The sequence below is a fragment of the Mustelus asterias genome, chromosome 3, assembly GCF_964213995.1.
Source record: "Mustelus asterias chromosome 3, sMusAst1.hap1.1, whole genome shotgun sequence".
NCBI lineage: Eukaryota > Metazoa > Chordata > Chondrichthyes > Carcharhiniformes > Triakidae > Mustelus > Mustelus asterias.
In genome coordinates this window covers 48,249,847-48,267,722 of record NC_135803.1, presented here as the reverse complement: position 1 = coordinate 48,267,722, position 17,876 = coordinate 48,249,847, and the positions used below count along the sequence as shown (strand labels likewise).

Here is a 17,876-nt window from a genome sequence, read left to right as displayed (position 1 = left end):
TTTGAAAGTCAGTTTTTTTTGTCAGTTATGGCACAAGCACCATTTCTCTGACATTGAATTTTACAGCACTAAGGGAGGCTATTTAGCCCATCATTGTGTTTGCTGGCTCTTTGAAGGTAATCATATGCCACTGTTTTTTTCCCATACCCCTGCAATTCCCTCCCCTTCAAGAATTTGTCACTATTGCCCGGTAACTGTATGGCTGCAAGGGTGTGTACAAGAAACAAAAGGTTGACACACTGTTTAAATCTACTAGGCCAGAAATGTTGGCGTGAGGAATTCATGGTGAACCCAGAACCTTTCACTTCAGGAAATAATTTCTGTGCCAAACCAAAAACATTTTAAAATCAAATAAACTCTATATTAAAAAAAAGACACCTAAAATGTAGCACAAAAATGTTCTAAACATACTTGAAAATACAAATTTTAATCTGTTTCTAATGCCCAGTTTGTTAACATTTCTTTCATGTATGATTTAGCCATATGGATTCCATGACAGAATAATTAACATTGTTAGAATAGTCCATGAAAATATTTAGCTCTGAGTTGAGTATGCTTGACTTAACTTCATTGTTGTTTTAAATAACACATTTTATTTTGCATTTTATTTGATGTCTCAAACTATTTTTTTATTGAATAGCTATTTCTTGTTTCAGTGTGAATCCAAGTGAAATAGGTTAATGTGCTGGTAGTTGAATTAGTTGGAACAAATATTTAGTCATATTATCTATTAATTAAAAGCATGACATACCTTACCAGCATGACATCAAATCTACATACACCTGGAGTTGACTATATAAGTATAGACATAAATGTGCTTTGATCACTTGATCTGGTCCCTGCAGTAAAGAGTTAACATCTGTTGAAATCTTATATGTGATATAACACATAGCCTTTACAAACTAATCAATAGTTTAACATAATCTACTCAAAACTTTTTAAACATATGGAATGCAGAGTAAAATGGGATGTCATTTCAAAGTGGTTCTTGACGATGAAACAAATACGTTTACTACAGAGGTAAGTATTTTCAGATACTGTTAAAAGAATCTAAGAAATCATTCTGTTGACATAGTCAACATGAAATTAAACCAAATGTAAACAAGGTGCTATTAAAATGGATTCTAAGCTTGATAAAATGACCTGGATGTAATGTATCCTAATTAGTATGTTTTAGATTTTTGTGTTAAAAAGACTGACAGGAAAATCTACAGTCGAACAATGGGTGATTTTTAAGGTGATGTTTCAGGTTTAATTTGATTTGTTGTCACATGTATTAGTATACAGTGAAAAGTATTGTTTCTTGCGCACTGTACAAGCAAAGCATACCATACATAGAGAAGGAAAGTAGAGAGTGCAGAATGTAATGTTACAGTCATAGCTAGGGTGTGGAGAAAGATCAACAATGTGAAGTAGGTCCATTCAAAAGTCTGATGGCAGCAGGGAAGAAGCTGTTCTTGAGTCAGTTGGTACGTACCTCAGACTTTCGTATCTTTTTCCTGACGGAAGAAGGTGGAAGAGAGAATGTCCGGGGTGCGTGGGGTCCTTAATTATGCTGGCTGCTTTGCCGAGGCAGCGGGAAGTGTAGACAGTCAATGGATGGGAGGTTGGTTTGCGTGATGGATTGGGCTACATTCACGATCTTTTGCAGTTTCTTGCAGTCTTGGGCAGAGCAGGAGCCATACCAAGTTGTGACACAACTAGAAAGAATGCTTTCTCTGGTGCATCTGTAAAAGTTGGTGAGAGTTGTTTTTGACATGCCAAATTTCCTTCGTCTTCAGAGAAAGTCGAGGCATTGGTGGGCTTTCTTAACTATAGCGTTGACATTGGGGTTCCAGGACAGGTTGTTGGTGATCTGGATGCCTAAAAACTTGAAGCTTTCGACCATTTCTACTTTGTCCCCATCGATGTAGACAGGGGCATGTTCTCCACTATGCTTCCTGAAGTCGATGACAATTTCCTTTGTTTTGTTAATATTGAGGGAGAGATTATTGTCGTCACACCAGTTCACCAGATTCTCTATCTCACTCCTGTACTCTGTCTCATCATTGTTTGAGATCCGATTCACTACACTGCTGTCATCAGCAAACTTGAAAATCGAGTTGGAGGGGAATTTGGCCACACAGTCATAGATGTATAAGTCGTATAGTAGGGGGCTGAGAACACAGCCTTTTGGGCCACCAGCGTTGAGGATGATCGTAGAGGAGGTGTTGTTGCCTATCCTTACTGATTGTGGTCTATGGGCTACAGGTCAGGTACATTCCAACAAGACAGAAAGGGAGGGAACCAAGGCCAGGACTCTTCGAATGACCAGGGAAAGGATATTACAAAATGAAAAGGCGGCCCATGACGCATATTGGGTGGCACGGTGACACAGTGGTTAGCACTGCTGCCTCACAGTGCCAGGGACCCAGGTTCAATTCCGGCCTTGAGTCACTGTCAGTGTGGAGTTTGCACGTTCTCCCCGTGTCTGATGGGTTTCCTGCAGGTACTCCGGTTTCCTCCCATTGTCCAAAGATGTGTGGGTTAGGTTGTTTGGCCATGCTAAATTAACCCTTAGCGTCAGGGGGACTTAGCAGGGTAAATACATGGGGTTACGGGTTAGAGCATGGGTGGGATTGTTGTCAGTGCAGGCTTGATGGGTTGAATGTCCTCCTTCTGCACTGTAGGGATCCTATGAATTCTTGAAGCAAGAACCAGGCCAAAGTTGAAAGGGGAAATGAATAGTAAGAAAGTTTGGCAAAGAAGAAGTATGATAACAGAACGTCAGTTAGCTTAAAAGGGAAGGTAGAAACCTGGAACTGAAATGCCGTTGGTTGTGGTTTGATTTCAGAATAAGCTCCTGGGCTTTAGCCGTGTGACTGACTGGCCAATTTTCAACCCCATAGATCTTTGGGCACAGGTGGAAGGATGTCACGTAAGGTAGTGGGATCCAAAGTGCAAGATTTTCTTTCTTTCCCTGTTGTCACTCTGCCTCATCATTAAGGTGTTGGGACTCAGCATGGCAGACTGATGGACAAATTGTCATCACCTTGAGCGATTGGCAGCAGGCTCCTCCCTGTCATTAAGGTCAATACTTCTGCACCTCCTGGAGAGATTCAGAGTCTTTGAAGCATTTTCTCTGCCCTTCCCTGGAAGATTGGCTGTATAAAAATTGAAAGAGTAGGACCTGATGGGGTGGTGACTTTCAGCCATGTGGACATTGTGGCCAGTTGATTTTTGCAGGACTTTTGTCTCAATGTTTGTGGACTTGGCTTGAAGAAGGATGCAAGTGTTTGTTCAGTGGTCGTCCCTAGAATCCAGAGGCTGTGGCAGAGACATTGCTGATAGAATTTCTCTAGCTCTCTTATGTGTCACTCATACACAGTCCAGGCCTCACTGTAGTATATGATTGTGGTGAAGACAGCTGCTTTGTACACTAATACTTGTGTTGACTTGTGGAGGTTGTTGTTGTGAAACACTCATTGCTGGTGCAGTGGACCCAGTGTTGGATCCCCGTCTCAATGGTGATCTTTTGAGACAGGTGACTGCGAAGGTGCGAGAAGTATATCAGAGGTGGAATATTTGGCTGACTAGGTGTGGCTTGAGTTTTGTTTTAGTGACATTCAACGACAGGTCAGATCTCTTGTCTGCCGAATTGAAGTGATTCAAGAGTGGCTTTCAGATCTGGTGATGAGTGGACACCAACACTGCAGTCATCCGCAACCTGTAGATCATGCATATTTATGGGGCAAGTTTAGTTTTGGCACAGAGGCGACTGAGGTTAAAGAGTTTTCCATCTAGATGGTATTTATTACTGACACCAGAGAGCAGTTGATTTTGAAGTGAATAATCAACTTCAGATAATGTGTAAATCAGTTGGGGACTATCATTTGGGGACTACCGCATAGCCTGGCTTGACACCTGTCCAGATTCTGACGACACCTGTTTCAGATCTCCCACTCAGTAATCAAGGAAAAACATTAACTGGCATTTGGAGAGGTTTGATTTGATTAAAGATTTACAGTGCAGATTTGGAAAAGGCAAATCATATTTGACTATTGTAGTTGAACGATTTGATGAATCAATAAAGCAGGTTAATGAGGGGAATGTGTGAATGTTGTGTATAAGGATATCACATCCAAGGCTGGTCAACTATATTGAAACTCAGGAATAGGAGGGTTCGTGTCAGCTTTGATTAAAAAATGGCATCGGAACAGAAAACAGTGAGTCGCGGTGAATTGTTTTTCAGACTGGAGTATGGCAGACAGCAGTGTTCTCCGAGCATCAGTGCTAAAACTACAGATATTTTGATATCTACAAATGACTTGAATATTGGAATAGAGTAAAATTTATATATTTTCTGATGATGCCAAACTTGGGGATGTGGCAAACAGTGAGAAGGGGAAATAGTTAGGCTAGCAAAATGGGCAGACAAGTGGCAGATTAATACAGAGAAGTGAGATAATACATTTTGGCAGACAAGAAGAGACAGTATATACTAAATGACACAGTTCTAAAGAGTGTGCAGGGACAAGTGGATTTGGGCTCCATGTTCATAGATCTTTGAAGGTGACAGAACATATTGACAGAGTAGTTAACAAAGCTTAGGCTTCGTAAATAGAGGTATCGAGTATAAAGCATTGAAGTTAGAATGAATCTTTGTAAAACTCTGGCTAGGCCACAGTTAGAATATTGCATGCAGTTCTGCTAACCACACTAGGAAGAATTTGGGGATCCTGGAGAAGGTGCAGAGGTGATTTACTGAGGTGATTCCACGGGTGAGGGATTGTGGCTGCAAGACTGTTGGAGAAGTTGGGATTGTTGTCCTTGGAGCAAAGGAGGTTGGGGGCAATTTGTACAAGATTATGACAGGTTACGATAAGGTAGACAAAAAAAAAGTTGTTCCCTTTATTGAATGTGACAAAAACTCAGGGACACAAGGGCACAGGTATTGGCAAGGGATGCAGGAGTCGATGTGAGGAAGAATCTTTATTTACATGGCGAGTGGTAATAACCTGGAACTCATTGTGAGAATGGTGGAAGTGGAGACAATCAATGATTGACAATCGGGAGTGATCTGACTAGCGGGAATGGCGCCCCTTTTCGCATCCTGGAGGACCACCTGCATTCGTGCCATGGGAGGCAAGCCCTTGGCGATGGCCCTCTGAGTTGCAGGCCTCTGTCAATGTCAACTTGAAGTGTCCTCTGAGACTGCGCCATGCTCTGCAGCCCCTCAGCCATGATCCTCTGTGAGTTGGCCACGTTCTCAAAGGCTGCTGCCATAGCCCGTTGGATCACGGCACTGCCCTTCTGGGTCACTTGCAAGCTCTCAAGCCTCTCAGCCATGGGCCACAGCTTGGAGCCTGCCATTCATGGTGAAGATTTTCTGCCCCAGGCTTTCCACTGCAACCCTGGCTCTGTTGCTGGATGTCCAGCAGCTGAGGGAGAAGTGATTGCAGAGGCCCAGCATGTAGCCCGGGGCCAGCTGAGTCCTCGCCTCTGGCAGGCCCCCGCTTGCCAGAGGCCTCAGACGTCCCCTCCTCCACACGATGTACATCAGCAGATGTGCCATGCGCACCAGAGAGTGACCCAGATGCTCGCTGCTAACTTGACCCACCAATGTGAGAGTCTCTGGGATGTGAACTGCGAGGTGGAAACTGACGTGAAACTGGTGCCAGCCTCAGAGATCCCATCATCGGCTTCCTCTGAGGAGTCTTCCGAGCTGTCAGGGGCAGGATGGGTGGGAGCAGCACTGGGGGCCGTGAGGCCAGGTGGTCCAGGTGCGTTGGGGTCCCTTCCTGCAACACAGAACAGAAGGTTAAGTGCAAGGGAGAGAGAGGAATCTGGACTTGGAGGAACCTAGAGAGGAATCAACTTACTTGAGATATCTCCAACAAGTGGAGGATTGGCAGGTGCTTACTTCAATGCTCCAGCCTGATCATGCTGTCACTTCTCCCACAATCTCCAGTGCCCACTCCTAAAGGGAGTGAAGACCTGGATCTCAGGCACATCATCACCTGTCTTTGCCCTCTCCCGGCGATTATAGGTATTTTTCTCCTGTGGGGACAGAAAGGTATCAGGGGGTGGCCATCAGAGGGCAAGGGTTGTGATACTCTTGGGGGTGGTGGGTGCTTGGGGGTCAGGGGCTGGAAGCATGCAGGGTGCTGGGAATGGGGGGAATCTGGAGGACCTTTAGGGGGAAGATGCTAGATGAGATTAAACACTCAGCCTTGCTCCCCAATGAGGTCATTCAGTTTCTTCATAGAAAGAATCATAGAAACCCTACAGTACAGAAAGAGGCCATTCGGCCCATCGAGTCTGCACCGACCACAATCCCACCCAGGCCCTACCCCCATATCCCTACATATTTACCCACTAATCCCTCTAACCTACGCATCTCAGGACACTAAGGGCAATTTTTAGCATGGCCAATCAACCTAACCCACACATTTTTGGACTGTGGGAGGAAACCGGAGCACCCGGAGGAAACGCACGCAGACACGAGGAGAATGTGCAAACTCCACACAGACAGTGACCCAAGCCGGGAATCGAACCCAGGTCCCTGGAGCTGTGAAGCAGCAGTGCTAACCACTGTGCTACCGAGGGCACTGATTTCCAGTCCTCCTGGCCAGTGCCCTGGCACTAACACATGCTGCCACCATCTCGTAGGCTGCATTTCCATTCCTTTCTCTGGGGCAGTGTCCTGCTGGGGGGAAGAGGGTGTCCCATCTTGCCTCCACCGCCTCCAGCAACCTGGCATTTTTTTTTAGAAACCCTACAGTGCAGAAGGAGGCCATTCGGCCCATCGAGTCTGCACCGACCAGAATCCCACCCAGGCCCTACCCCCATATATTTACCCCGCTCATCCCTCGAAGGACTCTAAGGGGCAATTTTTAACCTGGCCAATCAACCTAACCCGCACATCTGTGGACTGTGGGAGGAAACCGGAGCGCCCGGAGGAAACCCACGCAGACACGAGGAGAATGTGTGTGTGGAGTTTGCACAGTGACCCAAGCCGGGAATCGAACCCAGGTCCCTGGAGCTGTGAAGCAGCAGTGCCAACCACTCTGCTACCTGGGGGCTGTCTTCCTTAAGACCATGTCTTCCTGCACTGCCTGCCTCTCTGTTTATCCTTGGGGTTTTTATGAAGCTCTCCCAGTGGGGGAAGGGGGGGTGGAATGTGCCTCTGTGATGATCGGGGGGCAGGGAAGAGAGAGGGTCATGCTCTCAGCAATCAGGGCTGAGGGGTGATGAGGGGGCCATATACTGAAGGGGGCAGGTGTTTGGGGGGGATGTAAAGGGGTCAGTAATGTTGTGGGAGTTCCTTATTTTCCTGGGGGGAGGGAAAGTTGTACCTGTGGTGGTGGGGGGGGGGGGGGGGGGATTCTTTTACGATAACTGCTGTTTATGAGCTTTTTCTGCACATGCCCAGTTTGTGGCTCCAGTCGGAGCTGCAGGCTGTCTGGTGAGTCTGTCCCACCCACTACCTCGAGTGGCTAGAAATGGTCTGGCCCATTTTTTCAATGACTAAGTGCATAAGATTGGAAGTGAAAACTCACCCAAAAAACAGATCAGGAACTCTCCCGTTTTCACGCTAGCTGAACACTTAGGAAAAAAATCTCTTAAAATTTCACCCCAGGGTAATACGTTGGAGACCTGGGTTCAAATCCCACCACGACAGTCTCAATCAGATTTTAAAAATTGGAATAAAAAATCTGATGATCCCCATGAAATCATTGTCGATTGTCATAAAAAACCCATCTGGTTCACCAATATCCTTTAGGGAAGGAAATCTGCCATCCTTACCTGGTCTGGCCTACATGTGACTCCAGACCCACATCAATGTGGTTGACTCCTAAATGCCCCCTTTAGGGCAGTTAGGAATGGGCTATAATGTTCGCCTAGCCAATGATACCCACACCCCATGAAGGAATAAAACAAAGGATATAGAAGGATATACAAATATTTTGCTACTGTGCAAGCTTTCAGTGTGGGGTGTTAGAAGTTGCCAACAGCTCTCATTCCATGCTGTTAGTTTCCCATTGCTTACAAGCTGGTCGAATGTTTGAACAGATGGCAGTCAGATCAGATACAGAAACACATTGACTTCAATAACAATGACACACTTTTTTTTCTTAAGCTACTCTTGGCTCCTGTCCAATTTATTTATTGTCCTTCAAAAGCAGTTGCTTGAATAACAATGAGCTCGTGAGTGTATATGGATTGAATTTTCTTGAAGCTTCTCTTACTCCACCACCACGGTTTTGACGGTCACCCTGGATATATACTTAAACAGAGATCCTGCTGAAGTTACAGTGGCGATGTGAGGGAATTGACTACATTTCTGGAGATGATAATGCAGTTTTTAATGAGGTTTGTTGAAAGTTTAGTGCTGTTACTCATCGGATACAGTTTACATTAAACCCTAAAAATTAACAATTCTTGGCGTCGTACCACTCCACTTGCTTGTCTGGAATTTGTGGTCAGTGCTGAAGGAATAGTGCTTGCCGCTGACCTTGAGAAAAGCTGACCACAAAATTTTAGTGGGTCAGGGACCACCTACATGGGATCTGTAGGGTGCAAATTCTCCCATGCTGGGACCGAATCCCATGGCAGGGCAGAAATGTGGAGAGTTTCCCAAGCCAAATCTTCAGGCACCGACCTCATTCAGTAAACACCTGGGGTTTTTGCACCATTTTCCATGGCGGGGCAGGCCTGATGGCGTGTAGTCTGCTGTCCTATCTGAGCGCCATATTGAAAAGGCACCCAACATCATTGACCCAGCATTGAAGAAAGAAGACCTCCTGAAAGTGAAGATAGATCTCCAGGAGGACTCTGAGGCCAGAACATGGACCTCCTGAGAAAGAAAGTGGAACTCTTCGAACATTCTGAGGCTGGAAGATGGACCCCCTCCAGAATACTGAATCTGCAAGCTTCATCTGCAGATGCTTCACTCCCCCACCACCCCCACACTGCTGTGGTATTCTGGGGTCCAGTGTTGCCATCAACCTCCATCCTGAACTCCGGAGGCAGCTCAGGTGGGTCCTGGCATCTGCACACCACGTTTCATAGTGGTGTGTTCTCCCGCTGACATTGGAAAATTGAGCGTGGATGGCCAGGCTTTCACCTGCATCCCATTAGCGGGATGCAAATTAGTTTCACTATCCAATCATAGTTATGGTACATCATGCATACACAAGAGTGTAATGTCCAATTAAAACTTGTGCATGTTATATCATCAAGATGACAGCTGTATCTCTGACCAATGGTATCTCAATCTTTCTTTCCATTGTTCATTGTTCTAATGGGCAGACATGAACTGCAGCTGTACATCATTTGATTAGATAGTCCTTGAGCGTTACCTTAATCAAAACCTGTCATTTGCATATTGCTTTCCCAGTGTCACTGAGATTCAGCTTGCAGCTTATGTGATTTTTAAACTTGTGACTTTTTAACCCTTTCAGGCCTCCCACCAAATTTTTTCACTCCTGCCTCATTGAACCTGCCGACGGGGGCATGGGAGAATTCCACCAGCAATGTCCAGTACCAGTGAAGCGATCAAGCTGGCGGCTCAGCCAATCAGCTTGAAGAATTCTCAGAGTGTGAAGTAAAAAGCACAGATTCCAACTTATTTTTTAATCATTTTACAAAAAGCAAAATAAAGATGGGAACGTACACATGTAATTAAGATAGATACTAAAATATCAGAACCGTTAAACAGAATGAAAAATATAAAGCTATGGCATTTTTACATGTTATTATGTGTGAATGAGACTCCACACTTGTAAAGAAAATAGTTTTCCAGGTATAGGGAGGTTCTTCAGCAATAATTTTGATTTGGTGCTCCTTTACCATCATTTCATTCAATGAGGCATAGCATTTTCAATGGTTCTTCCAGGGAGGATAGTTGAAGATCAAATCGCTGACTAAAATCTGCAATAGCAGATTGCCTATGGAGGATTGGAGAATCAGTAGCATCTGGATTTCGACATTTAGTTGTGCATGTGTGGATGGCAGAAGTTGCTGTCAATTTTACATATTAATGACAGTGTGCCCTGACAGTTCTGTCATTTCTGCTGCACATTCTGGAATATGCTTTCTGTGCTGAATTCATACTTTATATGTAACCAATGAGCTTTAATATAAATTGCCAGTTTGCAATATGTTGTGGTGCCACTCGCTCTTCTTCCAATGTTTTTTATGTATATTTGGCATGGTGATATTTTAGGGAAAACGATTTTTTAACTGTACTGCTGGAAGTAAAACAATCCATTCGATGGAGTACTGTGATGTATTAGTGTGACTTCAGTTTGCCAAGGGAGGCATTCAGCACAGGTAAACATCCGGAATGTTAACATCCAAAATACCAACCAATTCCCTTCCATGGGTGACTCATCTGTTGCCCTAACAACACAGGAACCATTTGCTATGATGCAGAATTTGATTTATTTTGCCTTCATTTTGATAACCAACCGTAAACAGATAGCTAGCCAACAGTTTGGGAAACATTGCATTTCTCGTCTTACTTTAAGTCTGTTGGTCTGAGAAATGTGTCTCCATAGCACATCTGCAGCTCATGCTACGGAAGCCTCAGGTCTTCCAAGTGGGGGTTGAGCAATGCTACTGGCATGCCCCATGTGACACTCCTTGCCGGAAAAGGCACTTGCATGGACATGCCATCCATGCACTGAGAGTTTGCTAACTGGCCAGATGGTGACATCAAACCTCACCGTCACCTCTTTCAGTTCCTCCACTGTCATCTGGTATTTGATCAGAGGAAATTTTCTCAAATTAAGCATTGGGAACACCAAAGTCATTGGCTTGAGTCCCCGTTAAGAGTGCCATTTCCTTGAAACTGATTCTAGCCCTCTCTCTGGCAGCTTTCTGAGTCTGAACAGGACTGTTCACAACTTCAGTATGATATTTAAGCTTGAGATAAGCTTCTCACCACATGCCTGCACCATCACTAAGAACGACTATTGCTATCTCTAACTTGACTGACCTTGACCCTGCCTCTGCTCATCTGCTGCTAAAACCCTCATTCATCATTTGTTACTTCTAGTATTGACTATTCTAGCTCCCTCCAAGGCAGCTTTCAACATTGAACCCTTGGTAAACTTGAGGTCATCTAAAACTCTGCTGCCAATATCCTTACTCTCAGCAAGTCAAATTTGCATATCACCTGTGTTCGCTGTCCTATATTGGCTCCTGGTTGTCCTTGGACTTAATGGTCTGCATTCTAATGTCTTAAAAGAATTGGCTGCAGAGAGACAGCAGATGCGTTGGTTGTAATCTTCCAAAATTGTTTCGAATCTGAAACGATCCCAGTGGATTGCAAAGCCACAATAACAGCACTTTTCAAGAAATGTCACGCATCGGTGACAGTGTTGGGCAATGTCCCTCCCCATCCCTTTCCACCACCATTCTTTGCCTATACTAGTTGCCATGGCCTCTCTTCCCACATGCGAGAGTCCATGGTGTAGTCCCAAGAGGGTGTTTTGTATGCACTCCGGCGCCATTACCTTGTCATTGCGTCTCCAAATGTTATCAGTCCCTCTGCTCGCTCCCTGTGCTCCCACTTACCCTTTTCCTCTTCCGAGGTACCTTCGTGTAAGTCCCGAATATCTATTTTGTCTCCTGTCTGGCCCGTTACTGCTATTGGCAGCTCGCCAACTGCCTCCTGTTCTAACGCTAATTGCGCTGCTCTATCTGCGGCTTGGGTCCCTTTGTAATTTAACCAATCGGGGTTATCCCTTTCTGGTTCCTTCTGATGTGCTTTGATTTTTATTACTGCTGCTTCTCAGGGTTTTTCGCTGGCCTTTAGTAATGCCTCGATCCTGGTGTTTAATAGGAGTTCCTCCCGTGGTTACAAACCCCCTCCTACCCCATGCCGTCATATAATCGTGTACTACCCCGAATGCGTACCTACTATCGGTATATATATTTACCGTCTTTCCTTCGGACAATTCTAGTGCCTTTGTGAGTGCCACTAGTTCCGCCACCTGCGCGGATAGACCTCCGTCACTTTTTCTGACTTTACCGTTTCCAATCTGTCATTTACTACTGCCCACCCTGTCCAGGGTGATCCTTCCACGTATTTACGTGAGCCATCTACAAAAAGGGTCTCTTCAGCTGTTGCTAAAGGTACATCCTTTATCCTACCTTCTTCTATATCCATATCTACGTCTCCACAGTTATGTGGTTCTCCTGTATCCAAAATTCCTTCTGCTGGGCTATCTCCTGTGTCCCTTACTATTCTAACTAATTTGCTGGGAGGTAGGAGGACGGCTTCCCATTTGGCCCTTCTCATGTTCGAGATGGACCTTAACTTTCCTGTATTTAGCATTTCCACCAAGGTGTGTTTGGTGTGGAGGATTATGTTTCCTGTCATTACTTTCGGTTCGCTAACCTTTACTGCCCAGGCGGCGCAATCTAAGGCAGCGATGCACCTTGGCAGTCCGGTTACTGCCGGCCCTTCTGCTGTTGAATAGTAATGGGTCTCCGTTTATCGTAATGATCTTGCGTTACTACTGCAGAGTAGAACACAGTGTTACAGTGTATGTGGAAATCTTTGTTGGAATCTGGTAGTCCCAGTCCGGGGCTGATATCAGTTCTGACTTTAACTTGTTATAGGCCTCTTTTTGCTCAGGCCCCCATTCTATGGAGTTTAAAGCTGGCTTTCCCCCTTTAACTAGTCTCTGTATAGGCTCTGCCAATTTTGCGAATTCCGGGATAAAACTTCGGCTATAGTTAAACAGTCCCAGCACCTTCCTGACTCCTCTTAAGGTGACTGACCGCGGCATTTGTTGTACTGCCTTCTTTCGGTCTGTTGGCATCTCTTTAAGCTCTTGTGATATTAAGTGTCTTAGGTACAGGACTTGTGCTTTCCTGATTTGTGCCTTTTTGGGGCTCACCTTTAACCCTGCAGTTTTCAGTTCATTCAACACTAGATATAGTGCTCCCTGATGTCCTGACTTAGATTCTGAGGCTATTAATATATCATCGACGTATTGTAGAATCGTGCTACCCTTTGGTAGTTCTACCCTTTTCAGGATGTCACTCATTACTCGATGGAAGATGCCGGGGCTATTGTGGAATCCCTGCAGTAGGCGAGTGTCCAAGTGTACTATTTGTCTCCCAGTGTAAATGCGAATTTTCCTTGGGATTCGGGATCCATGGGTAGGGACCAGAATCCATTGGCTGTATCCAATACGGTAAAGATTTTATGCTCCGGTGACAATCCATTCAGGATTGTCAAGGGGCTTGCTACAATGGGGTGTAATTTGGGCGTGACTTTATTGAGGGCAGTGTAGTCTATTGTGAGTCTGTAACTTCCGTCGGGTTTGCTCACTGGCCAGGTAGGGGAGTTAGTGGTACTCGTAGTTTCCCTCAGGATTCCTTTCTCCACTAACCCTTTAACTATTTCTACTACAGCTGCCTTTGCTTCCGGTTTTATCGGGTACTGTCGGTGGGCTTATGCTCCGGTCCGGGCACCTTTATCGGGTCAGTTTTGGGTAGGCCAGTGTCTAATTTCGTTTCGGCCCATACTCCGGGAACAGAGGCACAGATGGTTCCAAACCCCTTTGTTTCTAGTCGCCAATCCCTGGTGGTGGCTGTGGCCACCTTGATAGTCTCGAGGTGACTCGTGAGTCTTCCCATTCCGGTTTTCCGGCCGTCCCGTTTCGGCCAGATTAGCTCTCCCTTCCCACAGTCAATCAAAATTTCATACTCCTTCATTAAATCATTTCCCATTATTGTACCCTCGTTATTTTTACATACATAGAATCTCATAGGTATATACAAATTATTTATTTCTACTAACGTGGTCTCGCTCAGGTAGGCGGGTGTTTTGTTCCCTCCTATCCCTGTTAGATAAATCATCTTACTTGTAGTGGGTAAGGGTAGGTCGGTGACAGATATGGATGCTTCTGTGTCCACCAGCATCTCACATTGCCTGCCCCCTACTAGTGCAGACACATAGATCCGTCCCCCCTCCTTACCCTTATGAATGGGGGCTGCAGGCCGTCAGTCTTGCTGATCTCATGGGTTCCTTAGTTTCTCTAATTCTGCTGTGAACACAGATCGGGGCAGGGGTCTCCCATGTTTGTCCCAACATATTGCTTCCGTGTGTCCATTTTTATTACAATAATTACAATGTCTCTCACTGTTTCCAAATTTATTTCCTTTCCTTGGGACCCGGCACTCCTTTGCAAAGTGCCCTTGTCGGCCACAATTGTGACAGGTCAGTTTGGGCTTAGTTCCACTCCCGCTACCGTAGGCGGCTACTCTTTCCTGTTTCATCCTCGTCTGAGATTTCTCCTCCCTGCCTCCATGTACGCCGCTAGCCCGTTCCACCAGTTCACCATAATCCTGGGACATGATCACTCCCATTTTTAAGATGGTTTGGTGGGCGCCGGAGAGCCCATCCTTGAAAGCCTGGATGAAGGCTCGATCCCCACGGTCTGGGTTTCCTTGCCCTGAGCATTCCTGGTATACTTGGAACAACCGTTCCCCATATTCAGAGGCCCCCCTTCCCCTTTCTATTGCTTGGTTGTGATTTTACTCCAATTGGTAGGGGCATTCCCCAAAACTTTCTGTACTTCCGTTTTTAAACAGGACGAAGGGTGCCTGTTGGGCGTCCACCTCTGCCGTTAGGGCTACCGCATGTGATCAACGCCCCCCCACTATAGTCTTCTCCGGGTTGGGCGGCGGGCCCTCTGGCTACCTGCCTCCATTTGTCCGCTGGGCATGCGGCCCTAACTAGTTGGTGTATATCCCTTAAGTGCAGTTGGTGTCCTACCCAGACTGTGTCTAGTTCTGCCCAGAATTTCGTATTTGCGCTTCTGGGTTGTAGTTTACCCAGGGAGGCCATTATCTGTTGTCTCTTGCCCGGGGTGAATGGTTTGTAATGTGCTGTTGGCTGCGCGACCGTACCCCCCCCCCCCCCCCCCAGGTTACTGGCGCCAGGTTATGCTCTGGCATTATTCCTTCTATCGCTTGTGCTTCATGATCCTAAGTGCCTTGGTGTCTCTACGCCCACTTCAGGGTCCTGACCTTCACGTGGGGGATTTCCCCTCTTAAACGCGCAGCCTTAGACCGGTTGTTGAGACAGGCACCTCTTTGTCCTTAGTCGATCAGCACAAGCAATCAATTCCTGTTTCTATCCGATAGTCCCATAAATTCCCCTAATTTTCACCTGTTTTTAACTGCATTGTTGGCTCAGTCTGACTCCCACAGTTCAATAATCTCTACTCCAGTTCGCCGATCGAGGCCAACCGATCAACTCACCAGCAGTAAGATCTTGCCGACTATGCCAATTTGTTGTGGGAAATCACCACTCGGAGTCAGATTTAAAGATTCAAAATGCAGTTTATTGGACAAAGCTTTGGGAGAAATGCTTGGCACTCCGCAGTGCTCGCAGTCACCTTCTCAATTTTAAAAATGGCAGCTGAGCTTCTTTTATACATTTCAAAGAGTCGACAAGTACAGACATTAGCAGTTATCACATCATTAGCCAATTATGCCCCCCCTAGCAACGACTGACCTCATTAACAAAACTTATTATTTCGGTTCCGCTTTATCTTAAGCTAAGTTGATCATCCGGACCTCAAGGTCTGGTTTTTTGTCTGTTCCGTAGTAATTAGACAATAACAGGATGTAGTTCAAAGGTTAGTTCGTTGTGCAATGTCTATGCCTAAGTCAGCACGTTTTAATGTCTTTCCACAGAGTCCATATTGTACCAGGTAACCATCTTGTATCTTCTAATTTCGGGATTCCCTCTGGCAGCGTCTCACTTTTACTCCAACAGGAGTCAAGGGGGGATAGGTGCAAAATTGGAGTTAAGGCCTCAGCCAGATCAACTATGAACTTATTCAACAGTGGCGCAAAATCGTTGAGTCAAATAGTCTACTCCTGCTCCTATTTCTTATGATATTAAGATTGTGAATCAAGATCCCCAGTTCAAAAATGATCCTTAATTAACGTTAGCCTGTTATGTTTGAATATATACCCTCTAATGTGCCTTAATAAAGTGCAGATTAAATAATATGATTATATCTGTAAGTAGTTCAAATGTGAATCATGTAAGTACTATTGCGTTACATACAATCTCTGATGCAAGCAACACTGCATTATGCACAATCTGTAACACTATTCACAATCTGCCGGAGAGTGACGACTAGGGGATTTTTACAGTAACTTCATTGCATTGTTAATGTAAAGCTACTTGTGACACATAAATAAACTTTCTTAAATAGGAGATTCTCTTTAACAATAGGTCTAAACTCTTGGTTTATGAGCTACAGTAAGTCTTTGTCCACCACTATGCGCCCACCCACCCCCAGCATTTGAAGCCAAGGTAAATAATTCATTTTGTTTGCGTTTAAATGCTTGTAATTCGTATGAGACTATACCCAGTTTCTCAGTATCACATCAATGGGAAATTGATGGGAAGATTGGAGAGATGGTATGAATAGTTACCATTTTCTACAGGGCTGTCACTCATCTTCCAGTGAAGGTAATGTGAGAACTGGAGGAGCCTGCAGAAGTTTTGCCCCGTTGTTCTTATGGATCGGTTGGATTGTGGTTGTTTGAAATTGTGACTGGTTTGGAAAGAGCTGCTGTTCGCATTGTTCCTTGGCTGAACGATGAATTCTAAATTTGACCAAGACTGGACAAATGCAGCAGCTTGCAATATGAGCAATTTAATGGGAATGTGGAATCAAACTTCATATGTGACTGACAAGGATCCTTGGTAAACACATGTGCCACCAAAAGGTGAAAAAGCTGATACAGACACAGCCTTTCATGACTAAGAATTCACTTCTCTCGTTTCAGGATGTGGATACTGTGCCAACAAGAACTCGGAGGTCTACTGTCAGTGGCTTCTGGTGTCTGACACTTGGATTGGTTATTCTGCTATCTGGATTAATCTTGGGGGCAGTCTATGTCTACAAGCATTACTTTGTTACTCGGGTATGGTATATATTTTATTGACTGAAAGAACACCCTAAAGGTTTTGCTAGAATCTGCTCTCAAACACCCAATAATAAACATTTTGCCTCTGATTTTTCTGTAACTATAAAGAGCCCACACTCAGTTCTTTTATATTCTTCTTCCCCAATCGCAACACCATTGCCTAACTCCCATTTATTCTTTTGTGCACTTCCATCTGAGAACAACAGATGAATTGCTCGATTCCGATCATCCCCAATCCACAAGATGTCTGTCAGTGCTCATTGAGCAATGGCTCCTCCCCAAAGTTATGCAGATGAGGCCCGCAGTGAAAATGGTTTGGGCCTTCCACTGGTGAAGTTGGGCGGGCAGAGTGTAATCCTCGTTCGCTACTTGCCCAATTTTTACTCCAGTGGAAAATTGCCCACATCTAGTCAAGTGCAACTTTAATAACGGTCCAGTTAACTGGTGCTGTATGTACTCATGCCACCCTTTTTGAGAGGAAAACATTTGTAAATAAGCTTTCAGTTAAAATGTTTATGTTCTGTTGTAATTATTATCTACATCTGTAACTCAGACCTTCCTTTAACAAAACATGATTAATGGATTATGTTTCTGTTGCAATTTCCCTTCAGGTCTGAGAGGCACACCTCTTTTTTAGAAATCATGTATTTAGAACTGAATATGGTGGAATTGATGAACTTGTCATTAATTATTTAGGAAAACATTGATTTGTTTGTGCATTTTTCATTTTAAAAAATTCCAGTTTTATTTTGACTACTTGTTACCATCTTGTTTTAGTTGTTTTTAATTCCTTACATTTGGATGTCATTGTTTTTTTTGACCATCTAATCGGCACCTCTCAGTTAGACTCTGCAACCTACAGCTCTTAATTCGGTGCGAGTTGATTCGGAGAGGAATTGTTGGTCAGTGTCTTAATG

The 17,876-nt window shown here is 44.8% G+C and overlaps 1 protein-coding gene across 1 annotated transcript in view; it reads left to right on the top strand.

The window, feature by feature from the left end:
• Positions 1-17,876, top strand: part of LOC144490887 (integral membrane protein 2C-like) — a 64,262-nt gene that overhangs the window by 28,295 nt on the left and 18,091 nt on the right. Inside the window, exon 2 of the mRNA XM_078208576.1 lies at positions 16,819-16,956. Coding sequence (XP_078064702.1) covers positions 16,819-16,956 — 138 coding nt within the window. The remainder of the gene's footprint in view (positions 1-16,818; positions 16,957-17,876) is intronic.